Below are 19,196 nucleotides of genomic sequence, written 5' to 3'. Positions count from 1 at the left end.
GATTATATGCTGTCTCCGCCTCCAAACTTGCTCAGGGAGAGCATAAAATTCTCCCCACTGTCTCTCAATCTGATACAGCTATCAGCTCAGATAACGACACTGCGCTTTCTTTAGAGGGTAGCTTAGAGGCGGGTGTTATATTGTTATATTATCCAAACTAACTTGGGAACTATATTGTTCAAGCATATGTATATATACCTCCACAATGCTACATCACTCAGTACTGCACTGCAACCTGTTACCAAACAGATTGTATCATTCTGTCACAAATGGAAAGATGTGACAAAATACGATGCAAGCTCCAGTACCTGTGTCTAAAATGTGACTATTTAAGATGCTCTGGGAATCACATAATATGGTGGTAGCAAAGTGTTTGAGAGTAGAATTCAAACCATAACAGTGGTGTAAATGTTCAAGTTGATGGTGCAAAAGAACCCAAATTAATGCCAGAAAAAAAACTGCATAAATTGGGCGAGAAACGAGATGGCTGCTGCTGCAGCAATGAACGTGCAATGAACATGATGGATTGGGAGGCTGACAACATTGTGGAAGCATTCAAAAAATTTAAGCCAAAGTGTAAATTGACATTCAGTAGTTTTCTGAAAGGCACTAATGAAGAGGAAAAGGTCAGCTATATCCTTTTGTGGACAGGAGAGAAAGGATTAGATCTTTTCAACAGCTGAGAAATGTGTGAGAACAAAAGTAAGAAGTCAGACATGATTTTTGAGAAATTCAGCACACATCTTCAGCCAAAGTCAAACCATCGGATCCACTGTTATGAATTTCAGCAGCTGAGACAAGAACGAGGTGAGCCTATTGACAATCTTAACGAGAATGAGAAACGTAGCCAGCAAGTATAAATTTAAGGACATGGATGAAAGGTGGGTCGATCAGCTCATCTGGGGCTCTGCACACCCTGATGTACACAAAGCTTTAATTGGAAAGGCCATTGCAGGATGTAGACACAGCCAGAGCACATGAAGCCACGAATAGAGAGATGAAGATGCTGATTACCCCATTGGCTAACCTGCAGTTAAGTCGAGGGAAAGGAAAAGGGTTGATGCAGTGAAACAGCAACCAAGGAATGCACACCAGAGAGAGGGAAAGATGTGCAAAAGATGTGGACGACTACACAAATTCACAGACTGAAAGAAATGTCCCACTTCCAGATCAAACTGCAGAGCTTGTGGAAAGCCCAATCACTAGAAAAAGATGTGCAGGACAAAAAGTAAATGGTAAAGGAATTACCAGAGGCAGAGCAACAGGGTAAATGAGAAATAAAAGAAACCAAACCATCCATACCCTGGAAGATGATAGGAGTTTGAGGATGCAATAGACATAGACTTACATGAAATGTCTGGATGCGAAAGTTCCCAAAGAAAAGAAATTCACACAATCATACACATCAGGAAGGTGGTAAGAGGTAATCCCACAACCATAAACCTGAAGCTGAAGCTTGATATTGGAGCACAGAGTAACATCATCCTGCTCAGACTATACCAGAAGATCTTTCCTGAAAATTTGAAAATGAACAGTTACCCACAGAAAGATGCTCTGAAAGCGAGAAACGTCATCCTGACAGCATATGGTGGAAATGAGATTCAACAGCTGGAAACAACTCAAATCAAAGGGACGCACAACGGAAAAGATGTGAACTGTATATTTGTCATGCTAGATCCCCACCTGCCAAGAATGAGGCATATTAATTTTGCCTTAGGGACATGAAATTTCAAATTGCTGCTGGGAAGAAGAGAAGGCCAGTTACAAGGAAAGCCAGACACCTGGCTACAAGACATTTACATACCAATAGGGACAAGAGAGGTTACTTTCCTTATCCATTTAACCCACAATGGACTTTGAACACCAGACACTGAAGGCAGGAAAGCGCATTCCAGGCCCTGCTAAGATGATACAATCCACAGAGCCAAGAAGTGGTCAGACCTGTTCGTCACAAGGCTAATCTGCTTGGCAACCTCGGTTTTTCTGAATTGTACAAACAGTTTGAACTCAGAGCAAAAGACTGTTTGCTGCTGGAAGGAGAAGATCTCTCCTGTCTGCTCCCATTTCTTCCTCACAAGCCTCTAAATTCACTGAAGACACATGAACCCCAAGGGAGAAATGTCTCCTACAGCGAACAAGGGCCCCAACGAAAAGCAAGATCTACCTACAATGACGGACTCTACAGTGAGCTTGAAGAACTGCAGCAAAAACTCTTCAGATATTGTCTTAAACTTTTCCACTTTATTTTTCTTCTCTTTTCTGTCTCTATTTGCATGTGCTTATCACGTATGCATGCTAGTGTGGAAGCATCGTGTATCTGTAGGCATCAACCGAATTAGAGTTTAGGTTTAATACATTTCAACTTTTCTTTTTTAAACCTAAGAAAACCTGTTTGTGCTGGTTTCTTTGGCTTATAATTGAAAAGCGGTGAACAAGGATTCTTCAAGGGAGAGTTAAAAACACTGAGTTTCGAATAAAACTCTGTTACGGTAAGACCAGGTGAAGGCTGAGAGGGACCCCTAGACACCCTTCTCACCTGGTCATAACAATATTCTACATCACTGTAACAGATGGTCCAGCTATCCTGGGGTTGAGCAGTTGCAAAGAGCTGCAGCAGATCTCGGTAAACCACGAAATGAAGGAGGCATCAATGAAGATGGAAGGTAGCACATCCATTGAAAAGTGCCCTCCAATCAGAAGCAAGGAAGATCTGGTCCAAATGTATCCAGAGTATTTTGATGGGATGCTGTGAAGATTTTGAGTATCACATCACCATTGACCCAGAGAAGAAACCATTGATTCATCACCCATGTAAAGTACCAATAGAGCTAAGAAGAAAACTTGAAAGAGAACTCAAAGAGATAAAAGAAAATAAAGTTATTGCCAGAGTCACAGAGCCTACAGATTGGGTAAATTCCATTGTAGTGAGGGAGAAGCCAAATGGACGGCCAAGAATTTGCCTGGATCCCAAAGATCTTAATCAAGAATAAAGAGGAATCACTACCCTATTCCAACACTGGAAGAGATCACACCAGCACTGGCAGGGGCAAAAGTTTTCAGCAAGCTTGATGCCAGAAATTGCTACTGGAATGTGAAGCGTGATGAGGAATCTTCGATGTTGACAACATTCAACATACCCTTTGGACGGTACAAATTCCTGCAACCACCTTTTGACCTAAAGCTCACTGAATGTGTTCCAGCAAAAAATAGACGAGCCATACAGGGGATGCAAACGAGAAATCGGCATAGCTATGATATCCAGATCTATGGTGTAGATGGGAAAGACCCTAACTACCGACAGAATGACAGTTCTTCAGAATGGTGTACACACCTGATTGAGTCAAGTCAAGTCCTGAAAAAGTCACAGATATCTCTAAAATGGAAGCCCCGAGAAACAAGAGCTGAGACGTTTTCTTGGCTTGATTCAGTACATGAGCTCTCTTATACCTCACATATCAAAACACACAGCAAACCAATGACAGCTGATGAAAGAAAATATTGAGTACCAGTGGCCAGAGTCACATGAGAGGAGTTTCAGTAAACACAAGGAGACAAGCCTGCCATACTACAACAGAGCAAAATACATCACTCTGCAAGTAGATGCTTCTATGAAAGGACTGGGAGTGGCCTTCTTACAAGAAGGAAAGCCAACAGCATTCGCATCCAAAACTCTAACATTAGCAGAGACCAGATAGGCCAACATAGAAAGAGAGCTTTTGGCAGTGGTGTATGGATACGGGAAATTCCATACATATCTTTTTGGGTGAAAATTCATAGTGGAGAGTTATCATCGTCCACTAGAACAGATCTACAAGAAAAATCTGTGTAGAGCACCAGCAAGACTACAGAGATTACTCTTGAGGCTTCAGAGTTACGATTTCACTCTGAAATACAAGCCAGGAAGAGAAATGGTGCTAGTGGATACTTTATCTCATCTCTCACCACATAAGAAACATATGATAAAAGGTCTAGGTATAAAGATACATCACCTAGTGAACATGACACCACTGAAATTGAGTCAAATCAGAGATGACGAAGAGTTACAGATGCTCTCTCAGCAAGTGATTCAGGGATGGCTGGAAAAGAAGCAAGAAACACAACCAGTAATCTAGCAGTGTTGGTCAATCAGAGATGACATCAAACTGGTAGACAGTGTTCTGCTGGCCAGATCCAGAATCATTGCACCCAAAAAGATGCAGAGAGAACTTCTCCAGAAGAAACATGAAGGCCACATGTGAATGGAAAAGTGTAAGCTTAAAGCCAGATCAGTTGTGTACTGGATAAGCATCTACAAAGACATTGAAAAAATGGTGTGTACTTGCAATATATGCAAGATGTCACGCTCACAAGAAGTGCAGCGGTGAACATACAGAACCAAACTGAAGAGTTATAAAAATTGACTTTTCCTTTAAAAAGAGGACAATGTGCTGCAAAATGGTCACTGAAGGCTGGGCTGACTTGTCCTGTATTATCAAACTGTTGCACTGTCTGTAAAGTACAAAAGCTTACATTTCAAGCTAAGAGGTGTCAATTCCACCTATCCTGAAACCATCAAGAGACATTCATGAATTGAATGGGTTCTTCTGAAACAAAGGTGTGAAGTAGCCACATCCTGGTCCATTGTTGGTCACCACAGGGAGGGGGCCATACTTCTCCTAACAGAGGCAAATGTGAGAGATTTTTACCTGAAAAAGTAGCACTCTGGAGAGAGAGAGGAGAGATCACAACAACATCACAAAAACCCTGTCCAGCTGAGAGTTGTGAGAGATCCAGCAAAAAGCAAAAAAGGAGTCTTGCAGCGAATTCTACCCTTCAACGTGGTGCAGCAGAGAACTTAAAGTGACCACCGCCTCCAGACTGAAGTCTTAACAAACACAAACAACCGAGGCCTGCAACTTTAAAAGAGAAACTGTCCTCCAAGAAGATTCAACAGGTTTACTGTGAACCCTGAACACCTACCTCTCTTCAAACCACTTACACCTTTTCATCTCTAGATATCTAGTCTTGTGCATGTGTGTGCACACAAGTGAATGTGTGTGTGGGTGTGGTTGCAACCATTTTGGGAATGAACATTGTTCAATAAATAGTTAATCTTCTGTTTTAAGCCTGCAAGAAAACCTGTCACTGTCTGTTTATTTGACAAATAAAACACAAGGGGTAATTAAACCCCAGTAACAAAAACACTTGCTGTGGTCAGCTGGGAGGTGAACAGTGGGGACCACCCACAACCCTTACCACCTGGCCATAACACAAAAGTATAGAAACACACAGCCGAAAGAGCTGATGGCTAGTAAGGTCCCACCCAGACCATGGTATACTGTGGGAGCTGACTTATTTTTATAGTAGTAGTCTATTTCTCAAAGTTCCCATTCATCAGAAGGTAAAAGATTTGAGAGCGACAACAATCATCACAGCAGTACGAGTCCTGCTTGCTGAGCAAGGGATTCCGGAAAGGGTGATATGTGACAATGGAACCCATTTCACCTCTAGAGAGTTTAAGGAGTTTACTGAACACTATGGATTTAACATCATAAACTCATCACTACATTACCCAAGGGAACAATTTTTTATAGAAAGACATGTCCAATCGGCCAAGAAGACCCTCATAAAATGCCAAGAGACAAAGAAAGACCCAAACCTTGCTTTATTGGCACTCTGAGCTACACCTCTCAAGGCTGATATGAAATTGCCTGCAGAGCTATTGATTGGCAGAAAATACAAGACAACTCTACCAAGCAAGATACATCCTCCAAATGCACATGAGGAAGTAAAACGACAAATCATTGATGCACAGGTAGAAGGAAGTCAGCACTTCAACAAACATGCCAAATCATTGCCTAAGTTGTTGAAAGGACAATCTGTGCATGGACAAAACCCAATCCAGAAAACCTGGAACCTAGCAAACATTGTCAGTAAAGCTGAGACTCCAAGATCATACATCATCGAGACTGAAACCAGTAAGCTGATGAGAAGGAACAGAGTCCATACTCAGCCTACACCAGAACTGGTAAAGCAGAGAAGGTCATCAGCAGCATCACCAACAAGCGACACAATGCCAGCAACATCACCAGCAAGCAGTACAACAAGCGACACAACATCACCAACATCAAGCACAACTTCCACAGACCCAGGAGAAACACAAACACCACCAGAACAGTGCGCCAACTCATTACAGACAAGGATGACAACAACCAAATTTATGAGATGGAGGCACAACATCTTACCACCATAATGATAGAATGAATATAGTGTTCAGAATTGCAAATTTAATTGTAAAAGTTGATTGTGAATTTTCTTTAGTTTAGTCAAAAGAAAAGAAAAAATGTTTGGAAAAGTTATGTTAGTAGCTAAAAAAAAAATGTTTAAAAGAAAGAGGGATGTTATGTTGTTATATAATCAAAAATGACTTAGGAAATATATTGTTCAAGTGCATGTATATAAATATCCACAATGCCACATCAGTCACTACTGCATTACAACCTGTGTACCAACACACACATTGCGCTGGAATTTATGCGCCACCCGAGATGGGGTTGGAGGCAGTGGGGGGGCCCATAGAATTGTGATGGGAGACAGGTGGTTTGAGGGCCTATTGCTTCCCCACCTCCAAGTGATTTTTTCGGGGATGGGATAGGCTGACAATGGCCATCCCACCCAGAGGCCAACTGAGGCCCTTAAGTGGCCTATTAATGGCGACTTAGGGGCCTCTCCCCACCCCCACCCCCCCCCCCCCCCAACTGCCACTGGGATGTAACCAGCAGTGGAGGGCGCCTCCACCACACTGGGAGGCCACCTCTAAATATGAGGTGCCCTCCCTGCGGACCTGCAGGGGGCGGGGGGGGGGGGTGGTCTCTCCTCCGTGGACAATCTGTGGCCCACAGAGGACACCCCCCAGAAAAATCTGCTTCTCAGGTCTGGGGTTCCAGTGCTAGGCCTGAGTCCAAAACTTCTGCAGTACTGGCTGGGCCTGAGTCCAAAACTTCTACAGTACTGGCAGTGGCCACCGCTCGTGGTGGTACTGTCAATGCTGCTGGCCCTTTGAATGGCCAGTAGCTCTTGGCGGTGGGATCCTCGTCTTTAAAAGGATGGGGATCCCAGCGCTGGGCACTTAGGTTCCGGAACAATGTACGATTGCGCCAGGAAGACTCAAAAAGGCTGAGGATGGGTTCCCCCTGCCTTTTCGGCCCGGCGCCTCAAGCCCTTCCAGCAGCACAAAATCTTGCCCATTATATCATTCTGCCACGAATGGAGAGATGTGAGAAAATATGATGTACGCCCCATTATCTGTGTCTAAAGGGGATTATTTAAGAAGCTATGGGAATGACAAGACATAAGAGTGGGATCTGCACATGGTGAGACACTGGGCATGGGTGGTCTGCAGGCAGGGCAGGGGAAAGGGTAGTGCAGGCACCAGCTCACCGGAGGGTGAAGTTACGCGAGATCTGCTGCAGAGGATGCAAATGAGGATTTCGATGGGTTGGCATCCAGATAAGGACTGATGTGTGTGCACAAAGAAGTGCTATGTGCATTGGCAGGCCTGCCAGAAAGCCTATTGTCAAGGAGCATGGAGGAGTCCGGCACCAACATGGCATAGGACTTTTCACAGAGCTTGAAGTCCATCCGTGCCAGCTTGGGAGTGGTGGCCAGTTCCAAGAGAGCATTTGTGGACCCAACCATGATGTACTGTCTGATGGTTGATCTCTCAGCTTCTAATGCAGCACAAGCAGAAGCTATGCAAATTCTGAGTGCTGCAATGGAAGATCAGACTGACCTCAGGTTGTTGCCATGAAAGCATAGCTTGCTGCCACGCATGCTCAGAGGGCTGCCATCATGGCTGTGGCTACTAGTTCTAAAAGGGGCTTTCAGGTTCTCACAGCAGTCCAGCAATCCATCTTCCAGCGGATTATTAGGATTGCTAAGATGCCATCCTGGGGAATGGCAGTGGCACAATAAAGCACAAATCTGTCATCGTCTTTCAGGATAACAGCATTCGCCCTCCCATCCGACACTCAATGTACCGTTGCTGCGCCTGCCAGTCAGCGAGCCCTGACTCAGGGATTAGGCTATCTTAAAACATGGTGAGGTTCATTATAGCTTGTATTAGATGCAGAGAAAAGCTTTTCTATGTATGCTAACATTGTGCCTTAATTCAACCTCAGCAGGGAATACCTGTGTGATATTTTACTGCCCACACCAGCCATCCTCATGATTCTTCTGGGCAGGAAAGGTTCAGAGGATTTTTAAAAAATTCTTGAATGGGATGTGGGCATCGCTGGCTAGGACAGCATTTATTGCCCATCCCTAATTGCCCTTGAGGTGGTGGTGAATTGCCTTCTTGAACTGCTACAGTCCATGAGTTGTAGGTACGACCTGTGGTCGTACCCAGCAACAGTGAAGGAATGGCGATATAGTTCCAAGTCAGGATGGTGTGTGGCTTGAACGGGAACTTGCAGGTGGTGCTGTTCCCATGTATGTGCTGACCTTGTCCTTCTAGATGGTAGAGGTCTCAGCTTTGGAAGGTGCTGTCTAAGGAGCCTTGATGAGCTGCTGCAGTGCATCTTGTAGATGGTACACACTGCTGCCACTGTGCGTCAGTGGTGGAGGGAGTGAATGTTGAAGGTGGTGGATGGGGTGCCAATCAAGCGAGCTGCTTTGTCCTGGACAGTGTCAAGCTTCTTGAGTGTTGTTGGAGCTGCAGCCATCCAGGCAAGTAGAGAGTATTCCATCACACTTCTGACTTGTGCCTTGTAGATGGTGGACAGGCATTGGGGGGACAGGAGGTGAGTTACTCACCACAAAATTCCCAGCCTCTGACCTGCTCTTGTAGCCATGGTACTTATATGGCTGGTCCAGTTGAGCTTCTGATCAATGGTAACCCCCAGAATGTTGATAGTGGGTGATTCAGCGATGGTAATGCCTTTGAATGTCAAGGGGAGATGGTTGGATTCTCTCTTGTTGGAGATGGTCATTGCCTGACACTAATAAAACTAAAATCTGTGGAAATCCAGGATGGAATGTGGAACTGGATAAGAATTTGGATAAAAGGACTAGACAGTACTTATGACAGATTGTATATTACACCGGGAGTGGGTGGGCGGGGAAATTTTGAGCATAGTATCATTGGGAGAAATGCTTGGATATATGCCGTTTCTAATCTATATAACCAACTTCTGTACAGAAAGCAACAAGATTCTTGTTAACTTTACATGCCCTAAAACAGAGAGAACAGTAAAGATCTATGATGCAATTAGTGATTTACAGAAAGATTTAGGTCTGTTATCGAATTGATTGCACAGCTATTGAAACTTAATGTTCAGAATTGTAAATGTAAATTATTGTGCATTGGGTGAAAAATGGGTAACATATGAAATGAATTGAATTGACTCAAGAAAATTTAGACCATAACCCATTAGTAATAGTAGACTTGTTACGTTCAATGTCAAGATAATTTAGAAAAGCAATTGGAACATACAGCCTGGACAGTGGCCAAAGAGGTTATGTTGAGACTTTTATAATGTATTGGTCAGTCGTCACTTAGAGTATCATGTACAGTGTGGTCACCATGCATCGAAATGGACATACAGTGTGGACATCCAGTCGTGTATATAAAACAAGATTGATCAGAAGTATAAAGATGATCCATGAGGATAGGTTAGAAAAGCTTAAGATCTACAATTAGTTGGAGTTGATAGGAGCACATTCCAAAGTATTAGATTGTACTGATAAAGTAAACCCAGAATATTACTTTAAAGTAATTCAATTGAAAGTAAACTTAAAATTTAATTTAGAAACAAGATTTTTAGTCAGAGGATAAACAGTTATACTGGTAATTTCCTCGGGGATTCTCAGGATTGTCTGCTGAAATGGGGCAGTCAGGTAACAGAATGGGAGAGGGGTGGAACAGGGACCAAAATGAGAGTCTCGCTATTTCATTAAAAGAGTTTGAGCAGTGAGGGGGTGGGTGGGGTGGTGTCTTGAAAAGGCATAGCCGGAGGGCTGAAGAGAGAGAGAGAGAGAGAGGTGACCAGTGCTGGACAAATTATTTTAAACTTCGTGGAAAAAAAGTAGGTAGGATTAAACTAGGAAAACATTGACGTTAAAATCCAAAAATCAACTTTCTTTGGAGGAAAGAAAACCAAAAACAATATGGTGCTGGAGTTATGAATGAAATTTCATAATACTGCACCACAGCATCACTGTGTAATAAATCGAAAATGCATGCAAATATAAGCCATGTTTTAATGGTGGAATTAGAGAGTCACAGGGGTTTTGTGACAGACAGAACAGGATTAACAACTGTGTATTCTGAATCAGAAAAAACCCTTTGCTGCATCACCTACAGAAATCACATGCAATTACAAATGTCATAAGGGTATGGATTTTTTGACATTGGAGGTCCATAAGGAATGTTTATGTGTGACAGGGTGTACTGATTTTAATAATATTAGTCGATCTCCTTTGGAGTTATACATAAGTATACAAGACCAATTTGAATTTTTCAGGTTTAGCAGTGTTAATACATGGGGGAATAATGGAATCAATGTGGGATGGTAAGAAGGGGGAGAAGGAAGATCGAAATGGAGGCAAGTGAAGAAGGGATGGGGAGGAGTTGAGGGAAGAGGGAGAGAGGAAGAAGACAGTGGAGTTAATTTTGACTTTGAGTAATAGTGTAAAATGGGCAATATCAAATCAGCCACCCATTATGCATCTCTCCCGATTTTCATTTCAACTGAAGCCATCATAACTGCATTGTTTCTCCCCAAAGCATTGTGACTGAGATTAACAATTCAGAGGAGTGCTGTGTCTTTCATCGTACCTTTATGTGCAGACATTGGATCATTTTTCACCTGTACAAATGTAATTCCAAAATAGACATTGGCTGGAATTTTTCGTTGGGCGGGAGGCCCCGTCCACCAACCGAAAAGTCGATGGCAAGCACGCCTCCGCCTGGCCTGTGGAGCCAGACCTGGATTTTCCACTCCCCATGCCTTTAATTAGTCTCAGGTGGAACGTCCCATTCCTTGATGCAGGAAGTCCCGCCTAATGGAGCTGCCGGTCAATCAGCGGGCCGGCAGCTCTTAATCCCAGCAGTGCCACCAGGAGCGGTGGCCAGTACTGGGACTACACCCAGCCATCAGAGGAAGGGGAAGTTCGACCTGGGAAATGATGGAGGTTTTTGGAGCCTCACCAGTGCCAATTGGTTTGGGCCCCAGCGAGGCAAGGGGGGTGGCGGTCAGTTAGGGGGGGCAGGGGGAGTGTTGTGCATTGGGGATAGTTGGGGCTTAAAGGGCGGCCCTCCGTAGGGCACAGTGTGCCTGATCAGGAGGACCCCCCCACCAGCCTGCACGAAGGCCACCTGGTTTCACCAGGCCGGCTTTTTGAGGCCTCAGCCACCCGCCAGCCAAGGATCAAATACACAGGTGGCGGGTGGAGGCCTTTAAGTGCCATTTAATTGTCCACTTAAGGGCCTTGATTGGCCTGGGGTGGGTGGGACATTTCTCGCTGCCGCTGCCCCACGTAAAATTGCAGCGGGAGGGGGTCAGGAATGCCACCCAACCCCCACCTCCCACTCAATTTTATGCCCTGCACGCTCCCCCCCGCCCCCCCGCCACCCTGCCACCAGCCCCCTCGTTTGGGGACATAAAATTCTGGCCACTACCTTTAAAGTTCAGCTACTGATGTCATAGAATTTACTGCTGTGGGATGAATGAGCAGATCAAAATGTATTTTCACTAGTTACTAGAAGCCAATATCATTAGAAAATTACAACCGAGGTACTTCTAATTGATGATTGTTTGGATGAATGTTCCATTTGGACACTGCTGTTTCGTAATGTTTTTATAATAACATTACCTTTTTTCCTTTACAATTCAATTTAGCCATTAAAAATTACACAAGTGTGCCCTTAAGCTATCGCATAATCTAAAAAAATCACAGTGAGACCAAACAATTTACAAGCAGTCTGCCTGTGATAACACTCACAGTGATATTTGTTTAAAGCAGTTGTTGTGAAATGCAGATTTGTGGGAACCAAAGCGCTCACAGTGCAGGAAGCTCAGTGGTAAAAATCCATCCCTGTTTGTACTTAAACAGGAACTACATTCGTCTCGGGAGATGTATTAATAGCTTATACTCTCATGCAAACAGCACCCTTAGCAACCACAGTGAATGTATTTGTTTACAACAGAAGGGAAGCACTGATTTCGAAATCTTTGGGTCACGTTAGACCCTTACATCTGACAATGTGCAAAAACTTCAAAATGATCCTGTTTGTTCCGGATTTCACATGGGAAAATTTGATTTTATGTCGGTCTGCTTTGGCAAGATTACCTACATCCAGTCTGTTTTCTTTTCTTCCTCCCTTTTTACATTTTCTTTCTGATTTTCTTCCTTGTTCCCCTCCCCTCGTGCTGGAGTAAGGTTTCATGGAGACTGACTTCCCTCCAATATCTTGCACGCTTTTCATGGACCCTCTTTGACAGTGAGCAACAAGACTATTCAACTGTGAGGCCATCATATATCAGTCCAATTCTTTCCTGACCTAGTGTGTGGAAATGTATGTATTGTCTAGCACAGATTGCTGTATAATAATTAGGAGTGAGAATCATGATAGCAAAGAAAGACGACATCTGACCCTTTATGCATGTGCTGGTGCTAGCTGTTCAACTGGTGCCTTCTCCCTACATGCTAACCATAAAACCACCTAAAGCTGATTCTCTTTTTATCTCATTATGAGGATAATGGTGGCAGTTGTCTCTCATTTAATGGTATTTAATGCATGAGAGAAGCCAAACTGTAAACTGATAAAATCGAGCAATGGAAGGGAAATAGAGATGGAAATAAGTCATGCTGCAGAGATTTTTTTAAACTATTTGTTAAGATGTGGGTGACTATGCTAGGACTAGATTTACTAATCAGTTCCAGTTACCTTGACAACTGATTATTTGCCAGGCACTTCAGAGGGCATTAAGAATCAACTATGTAATGTGGTCCAGAGTCACATGTTGGGCAGATTGGATCAGGGTGACAGGTTCTGTTCACTGAAGGACATTCATTTCACAACTTGCGATAGTGGAATTTGAACTCACTATCCTGGGTTGCTAATCCTGGAGTCCTATAACCATTACAAAATAGAACTAGCCAGAACACATGTGAGGATGAAAGCTCAGCTCAAAATTCAGAAATACACTAGGGTTCTGCACCTCCTGACCTAGCTTGAACTGGTAGCTGGGAAGACGAATGGAGTAAAGACCAGTGGTGTCTAGCTCTTTGCAGAAGCCAAAGAAGATGGGTTCAGCTTTGATGACATTTAGCTGGAGAAAATTTTGGCCTTATCCACAATTTAGTGTCAGATAGGTAGTTGGAGAGTGTAACAACAGCTGAGACCAGCTAACTCATCACGGACTGATGATCAAACCCCGAATCTTCTGCTTAGTATAACGTTACACCCATTAAGCCACCACAGCAGCATTCTGCTCTTTTTTAAAGTTATTCATTAAGATGACATTTCACTCTGTTACATACAGAGCTCTGGATAAATGGATGACTAGTTTGGTTTAAAATTGTTAAGTTTGTATCATGATTGCTGTAAGTTCTAGATAGGGACATATTTTAGCAATTGGCAAATTTTGCATTATGAGCAACACAACATTTACAATATTTCATTTAGCATTCAATCATCATAAAACATAAAAAATTACCCAGAAGTACTGCAGTCTACATATTTCTTGGCTATATTTTGGTTATATTGATATGTTATCAAATTATCAAATCAGATAATCCAGGAATATGTTTTATTCTGATTAAGATTTGACATTTAAATGTAATTCTCCGATCAGAAGATATAGAAATATGGAAGTGAACAGAATATGATTTATTGTTTATGCTTTACTATTGTTTCAATTATGCTTAGAGAAGCAATGTGGATGTTTGCTGTTAACTCTAATTCCTTTAATATGTAAGACAGTGAATTTGCCAGAGGTAATTGGGGTGGCACAGTGGCGCAGTGCTTAGCACTGCAGCCTCACAGTTCCAGGGACCCGGGTTCGATTCTGGGTATTGCCTGTGCAGAGTTTGCAAGTTTTCCCTGTGACCACGTGGGTTTCCGCTGGGTGCTCCGGCTTCCTCCCACAGCCAAAGACTTGCAGGTTGATATGTAAATTGGCCATTGTAAATTGCCCCTAGTGTAGGTAGGTGATAGGGAATATGGGATTACTCCAGGGTTAGTATAAATGGGTGGTTGTTGGTCGGCACAGACTCGGTGGCCCGAAGGGCCTGTTTCAGTGCTGTATCTCTAAAAAAATAAAAAATACCTTTCTGTCATTTCACAAAATATGTGGACAACATGACAATTTAAATAATCCAATTAAACATGTAACAAATGTACCTGTGAATGTCTCTACTCAACAATCTTGTTGAATAGATTATATTTTCTAGCAAGGAAGTTGAAAAATGTCTAGTCTAAATTCCTTAATTTAAGAAAATAAAAGTTTCAGATTCCAAATTTGTTGCTGCACTTCCTAATTTGACAAATTTTGGAATTTAAATTCTGGAATTTAAACCTTGAGATTAGTTTTCTCTCTTTTGAACAAACAGAGTTGGCAAGGATGTGTGGTTACGTGTTACTAGTTCATTAATTCACACCATTAAAATGCGTTCCAATTTAGTTAGCAGGCTCAATGTATATGTAATGGCCAAGAGTTTCTGCTTTTGGTGCAATCGGTAATCCAAGTCCAAATTGCGCTCAAAATTGCACTAGTTTTTTTCCCTCAAGATTCTGCTCAATCTCATTTGCATATCAGCAAATGTAAAATCTACTATGTACCAATACAATTGGATAGCATTTTGGAATGTCATTTTTAAAAACATTTTTGCATTAAAAATATTCCTTGTCATATTTAAGAATGGTAGCCTGGTGCATCTTTATTAATACAGCTGAAAATAGGTTTATTACAAAAGAAAATCTGTATTTTTAATCACTGTCCAGTCCACTACACATGAGTAATCTGATTTTAAATAACTGAAAATGGCTTTACAACAGAACCATTTACCGATTACATTGGTGTTCAGTAGTCAGTTTCTTAGTAAGTTAAAAAATATATATTTAAAAGCTTCTAAGATGTGCCAATTAGTGTCCTTGTGCCTATTTAATTTTAAGAGCCTCCTTGAAGGCCAGCAAACAGGCACAATTAGCAGAAACAGACAATATTAATGAATTCATTCTGGGATGTGGCCAATTTTGTGGCTGGTGCCAAATTCTAGCACAATTTTTTTTAAACCAGAGCAAAGGATCTTGGAAACTCAATTTGCATTGAATGTAATTTGCACTTAAAACCCTTAAAATCTTTTGTCCTGATTTGCCAAATTCGGGTGAAATGCAGTGAAAAAAAAGTAGCAGATTGTAGCGGAAACTCCTGCCAAATAGATTTAACATGTGACAAGAAGGCCATTAAAAAAAGTAAACTAACCTCTGGTTTGAAGTCCTGGACCACAGGTTTCATATGCTCCAGGACTGTCTTGACGGACATTCCAAGGTACTAACTGACACCGGCGCCACTTGTGTGTTTTCCACCTATTAGAAAGAATGTACCGTTAAGTTTCTGCATGCAATTTTATTAAGAAGGAAGGAAATATGTTGCATTTATTCTTTTATACCATATTTATATTTTCCACATTACTTCTCACAATGCATCCTCTTCCAGGGTAGAACAGTTCCAAGGTCTGACCTATGACTGAAGAAACTTGAACCTTTCAGCCAAGAAAGGATGTATCAGATTGATCTTATAGAGGGATATTACATTGCTAAAAGTATGGAAAAATTAATCAAAACAAATTATTTAAATTAAACTGCAGAAATAGAACTAGCTAACACAGTAAAAGTTAATTTTAGGACTGATATCTGGAAAATTTTCTTCAAACAAAGCATGACTGAGCTCCCAAATAGAGAAGTGGAGGCAAAAATCTTGGAAATATTTAGGAAACAACTGGATGCTGCAATGGATTATTCAGATCTCTGAGAATGGGCTTTCCTGAACTGTAATTATTCTGTGATCCATCAAGATCTTGGACCCCTTAAGTGACTTGACACTAATTAACACTGCCTGTTATAACCAGCAAGTAGTCTGCAGAAAGCCAAAGCTTTTGGAATAGCTGCAGGGCTTGAACCAGTGATGTAAAAGAAAGGATTAACAACCTTCTTTATTCCCCGTCTCCCATCCCCTGCTTGACTCCTACTGCCATATTAAGGCTAATGCCCTCACACTCAGAATCCTAAACATCAGGGCAGAAGATTATTCCTAAATATTATTTCATTATCTTTTTAATACAAATACGCTGTGACTTGCAGTGGCCCATGTCATTTGACCCTGCACAAATAATTTTTTTTAATGAAATATTAATTTATCTTCGTATTGATTTGGAATCCGTATATACAATTTCACAAGAATGGCAGGGAAATAGATGACCTCATGTGACTAAGGTTTGTTTCCTGATGGAATGAAGATATGATTTTCTTAAGAAGGTTGGCCGCTTTCCACATTAGCTAAATCTTAACTCAATTTCCTAAGTAATAGTCATGTCGGAAATGTTGTTGTGGCAAACTGACAAGAATGACATCAATTCTGACTTTTGCTAATAAACTTGTCAAAATCGCAATGGGAATTAAATCTGCCCCTGCTGTTGATATGAGAGTGTAACATTCCTGTTGGTGCAGTATTTTAACAAAGTTGTTAATGCTGTCAATAAAATAAGATACAAAGAAAGTTTAGAATCTTGAGTCTTAATATCACACAGAGGGGGTAAAGTTTTGATTTTGTATGATAGTGTAAAATGGGTGATAATAAATTGGCAACCTGTTTTACAACACTCTAGATTTTATTTTTGTTGAGGTCATCTCAAGAGAGATGTATTATGGACTGTCAATTTGCTATTACCTGACTTACATTACTGTACTAAGTCGAAATCTACCCCAGTGAGATATTGCCCCAAATATGTCTCCTTCACCATGCTGTAGTCTTGTACAACTTACTTTGCACAAATGCAAACAAAACAATTCTCATTAACCAATTTAATTTTGTTTTTTTAAAGAACTGTCTTCTCAATCACTGGTCCAGGTCCCCTACAAACTAGAAGGTGTACTTTTTATAATCTCTTTTCAAAGACGTATGAACCCAAAGAATGATCAATTACCCAACTTTCAGTAATTTACATATTAGATATAACATCGTCTTGATCTATGCTATTAAACTCTCCTTCAAATTGAAGATCATAGAATCATAGAGTTGTATAGCACACAAGAAGGCCATTTGACACATTGTGACTGTACCAGCTCTTTAAAAAAACCATCCAATTAGTTGCACTCCCCTCCTCTTTCCCTGTAGCCCTGCAAATTTTTCTTTTTTAAATATTTATCATATTCCCTTTTGAATCTGTTTCCACCACCCTGTCAGGCAGTGCATTCCAGATCACAACAACTTGCTGTGTAAAATAATTCTCATCTCTCTTATTGAACAGCTCTATCAAATTTATTTTTAATCATCTCTGCTCTGAGAACAATCTCAGCTTCTCTAGTGTCTCCACATAACTGAAGTTTCTCATCCCTGGTACCATTCTAGTAAATCTCTTTTGTATTCTCTCAAGGCTTTGGCATGCTTCTTAAAGTATGGTGCCCAGAATTGAACTCAATAACCCAGCCAAGACCTAACTACAGATTTATAAAGCTTTAGCATAAACCTCCTTGCTTTTGTACTCTATGCCTCTATTTATAAAGCCCAGGATCCCATATGCTTTTTAACAGCCTACTCAACTTGCCTTGCCACTTTCAAGAATTTGTTTATGTAAACCCCCACAAGTCTCTCTGTTCCAGCACCCTCCTTAAAATTGTACCATTTATGATCATTATAGACTAAAGCAACTAATATTTATTTTCAATTAGTAAAATGAACTCAGATTTGTACAATGTATAAACATAAATACAATAATGAGTCAATTAACCTTAAGAACATCCTCAGATCAATGAGCCTAAATTGTATAAACATAACCTGGTTTCTGGCATGGTGAACTGAATTCAATTGGATTTGTCTTGTATTACTTCCTATATCTGTGCCTCATAGTTAAATGTATCTTATCCGTCAATCAGGAAGCAAAACAAAAGGTTTTCACCTGATCAAGTACCATTACTCAAAAGAACTCTGAGCTTCCCTTTGGATGTTAAGCAGGACTGATGCTTTTCATAGTGCAAACAAATGGACATGTGTTTGTACTGAGAACCAAAGAAATTATTTATCTTTTTGGTGCTAGACAGCATTTAAACAACATTTAAACAAGATAGATGGCTAGTTTATTGAGCTTTAAAGACAGAAGAAAAAAAGCAGAATTAGAAACCACAGCATGTTCTGACCTTGGAACGAGTTGTGACATGTACGTAGACTCATCTATCATGGGGGTTTGATAAATGCTTTTAGTCACAAAATCACTTTGACAGCAGTACTCCATTTATCTCAAATGTATCGTCTTAAAAGTGGCCAGTCCCTTCTACCCGTGACTGGTTTGTCCTCCCTTCTTGCTTAAAATGTTAATTCACAATGCTAACTCTGTATTTTATCGTATACGTAACTGACACATTGCTCCCCATATTTACAGGCAAGCGGGAAGAATGTAGGAGCTGGGTGGCGATGGTGAGTTCTGGACAGAAAATCCAGATGTATGGGTTTCATCCTGTAGATATTAACTGCAGGATGCTGTTTACAATTTTTCTGTAGCTTTACTATCCGACAGCCCAGCCTGTCAGGCAGGAAAGCCTTTGGCATAATACAACAGCTAAGGATCGGAGTGCAGGTAAGGAGGGAGGGAGTGATTGCAGCCAGGAATTATCATGGTCAGGTGGGTAGATGGAAACAAGGGGGGAGATCATAGATCACGGGAGCAGGGAGAACATGAAGGTGGGTGGCGATCGCAGGGGTGGTGGAGATTGAGGGGAGTCGGCGATCATGGAACTGGAAGTAGGTAAGCTTGTTGGGACAGGTGGAAACAGTCCTCTCCTCTTGGCCCACAAGCAGCACTGTAGATGCAATTACCTTATGGATCCAGCCTCACTTCCTTTCACCATTCATGAATTAATCAATATAGAACTAGTCTGTAACTTCAAGAACAGAGTTACATATGTCTTCTTGTTAGCAACAATATTTCTCTTTAAGAGT

The 19,196-nt window shown here is 41.5% G+C and overlaps 1 protein-coding gene across 1 annotated transcript in view; it reads right to left on the bottom strand.

Annotated features, from left to right (window-relative positions):
* Positions 1-19,196, bottom strand: part of thsd7aa (thrombospondin, type I, domain containing 7Aa) — a 543,974-nt gene that overhangs the window by 109,793 nt on the left and 414,985 nt on the right. The window contains exon 11 of the mRNA XM_068051191.1: positions 15,468-15,571. Coding sequence (XP_067907292.1) covers positions 15,468-15,571 — 104 coding nt within the window. The remainder of the gene's footprint in view (positions 1-15,467; positions 15,572-19,196) is intronic.

Source organism: Heterodontus francisci, chromosome 2 (genome assembly GCF_036365525.1).
Source record: "Heterodontus francisci isolate sHetFra1 chromosome 2, sHetFra1.hap1, whole genome shotgun sequence".
Taxonomy (NCBI): Eukaryota; Metazoa; Chordata; class Chondrichthyes; order Heterodontiformes; family Heterodontidae; genus Heterodontus; species Heterodontus francisci.
The sequence above is the reverse complement of the archived record's forward strand: the minus strand, read 5'-3'. Positions and strand labels throughout refer to the sequence as shown.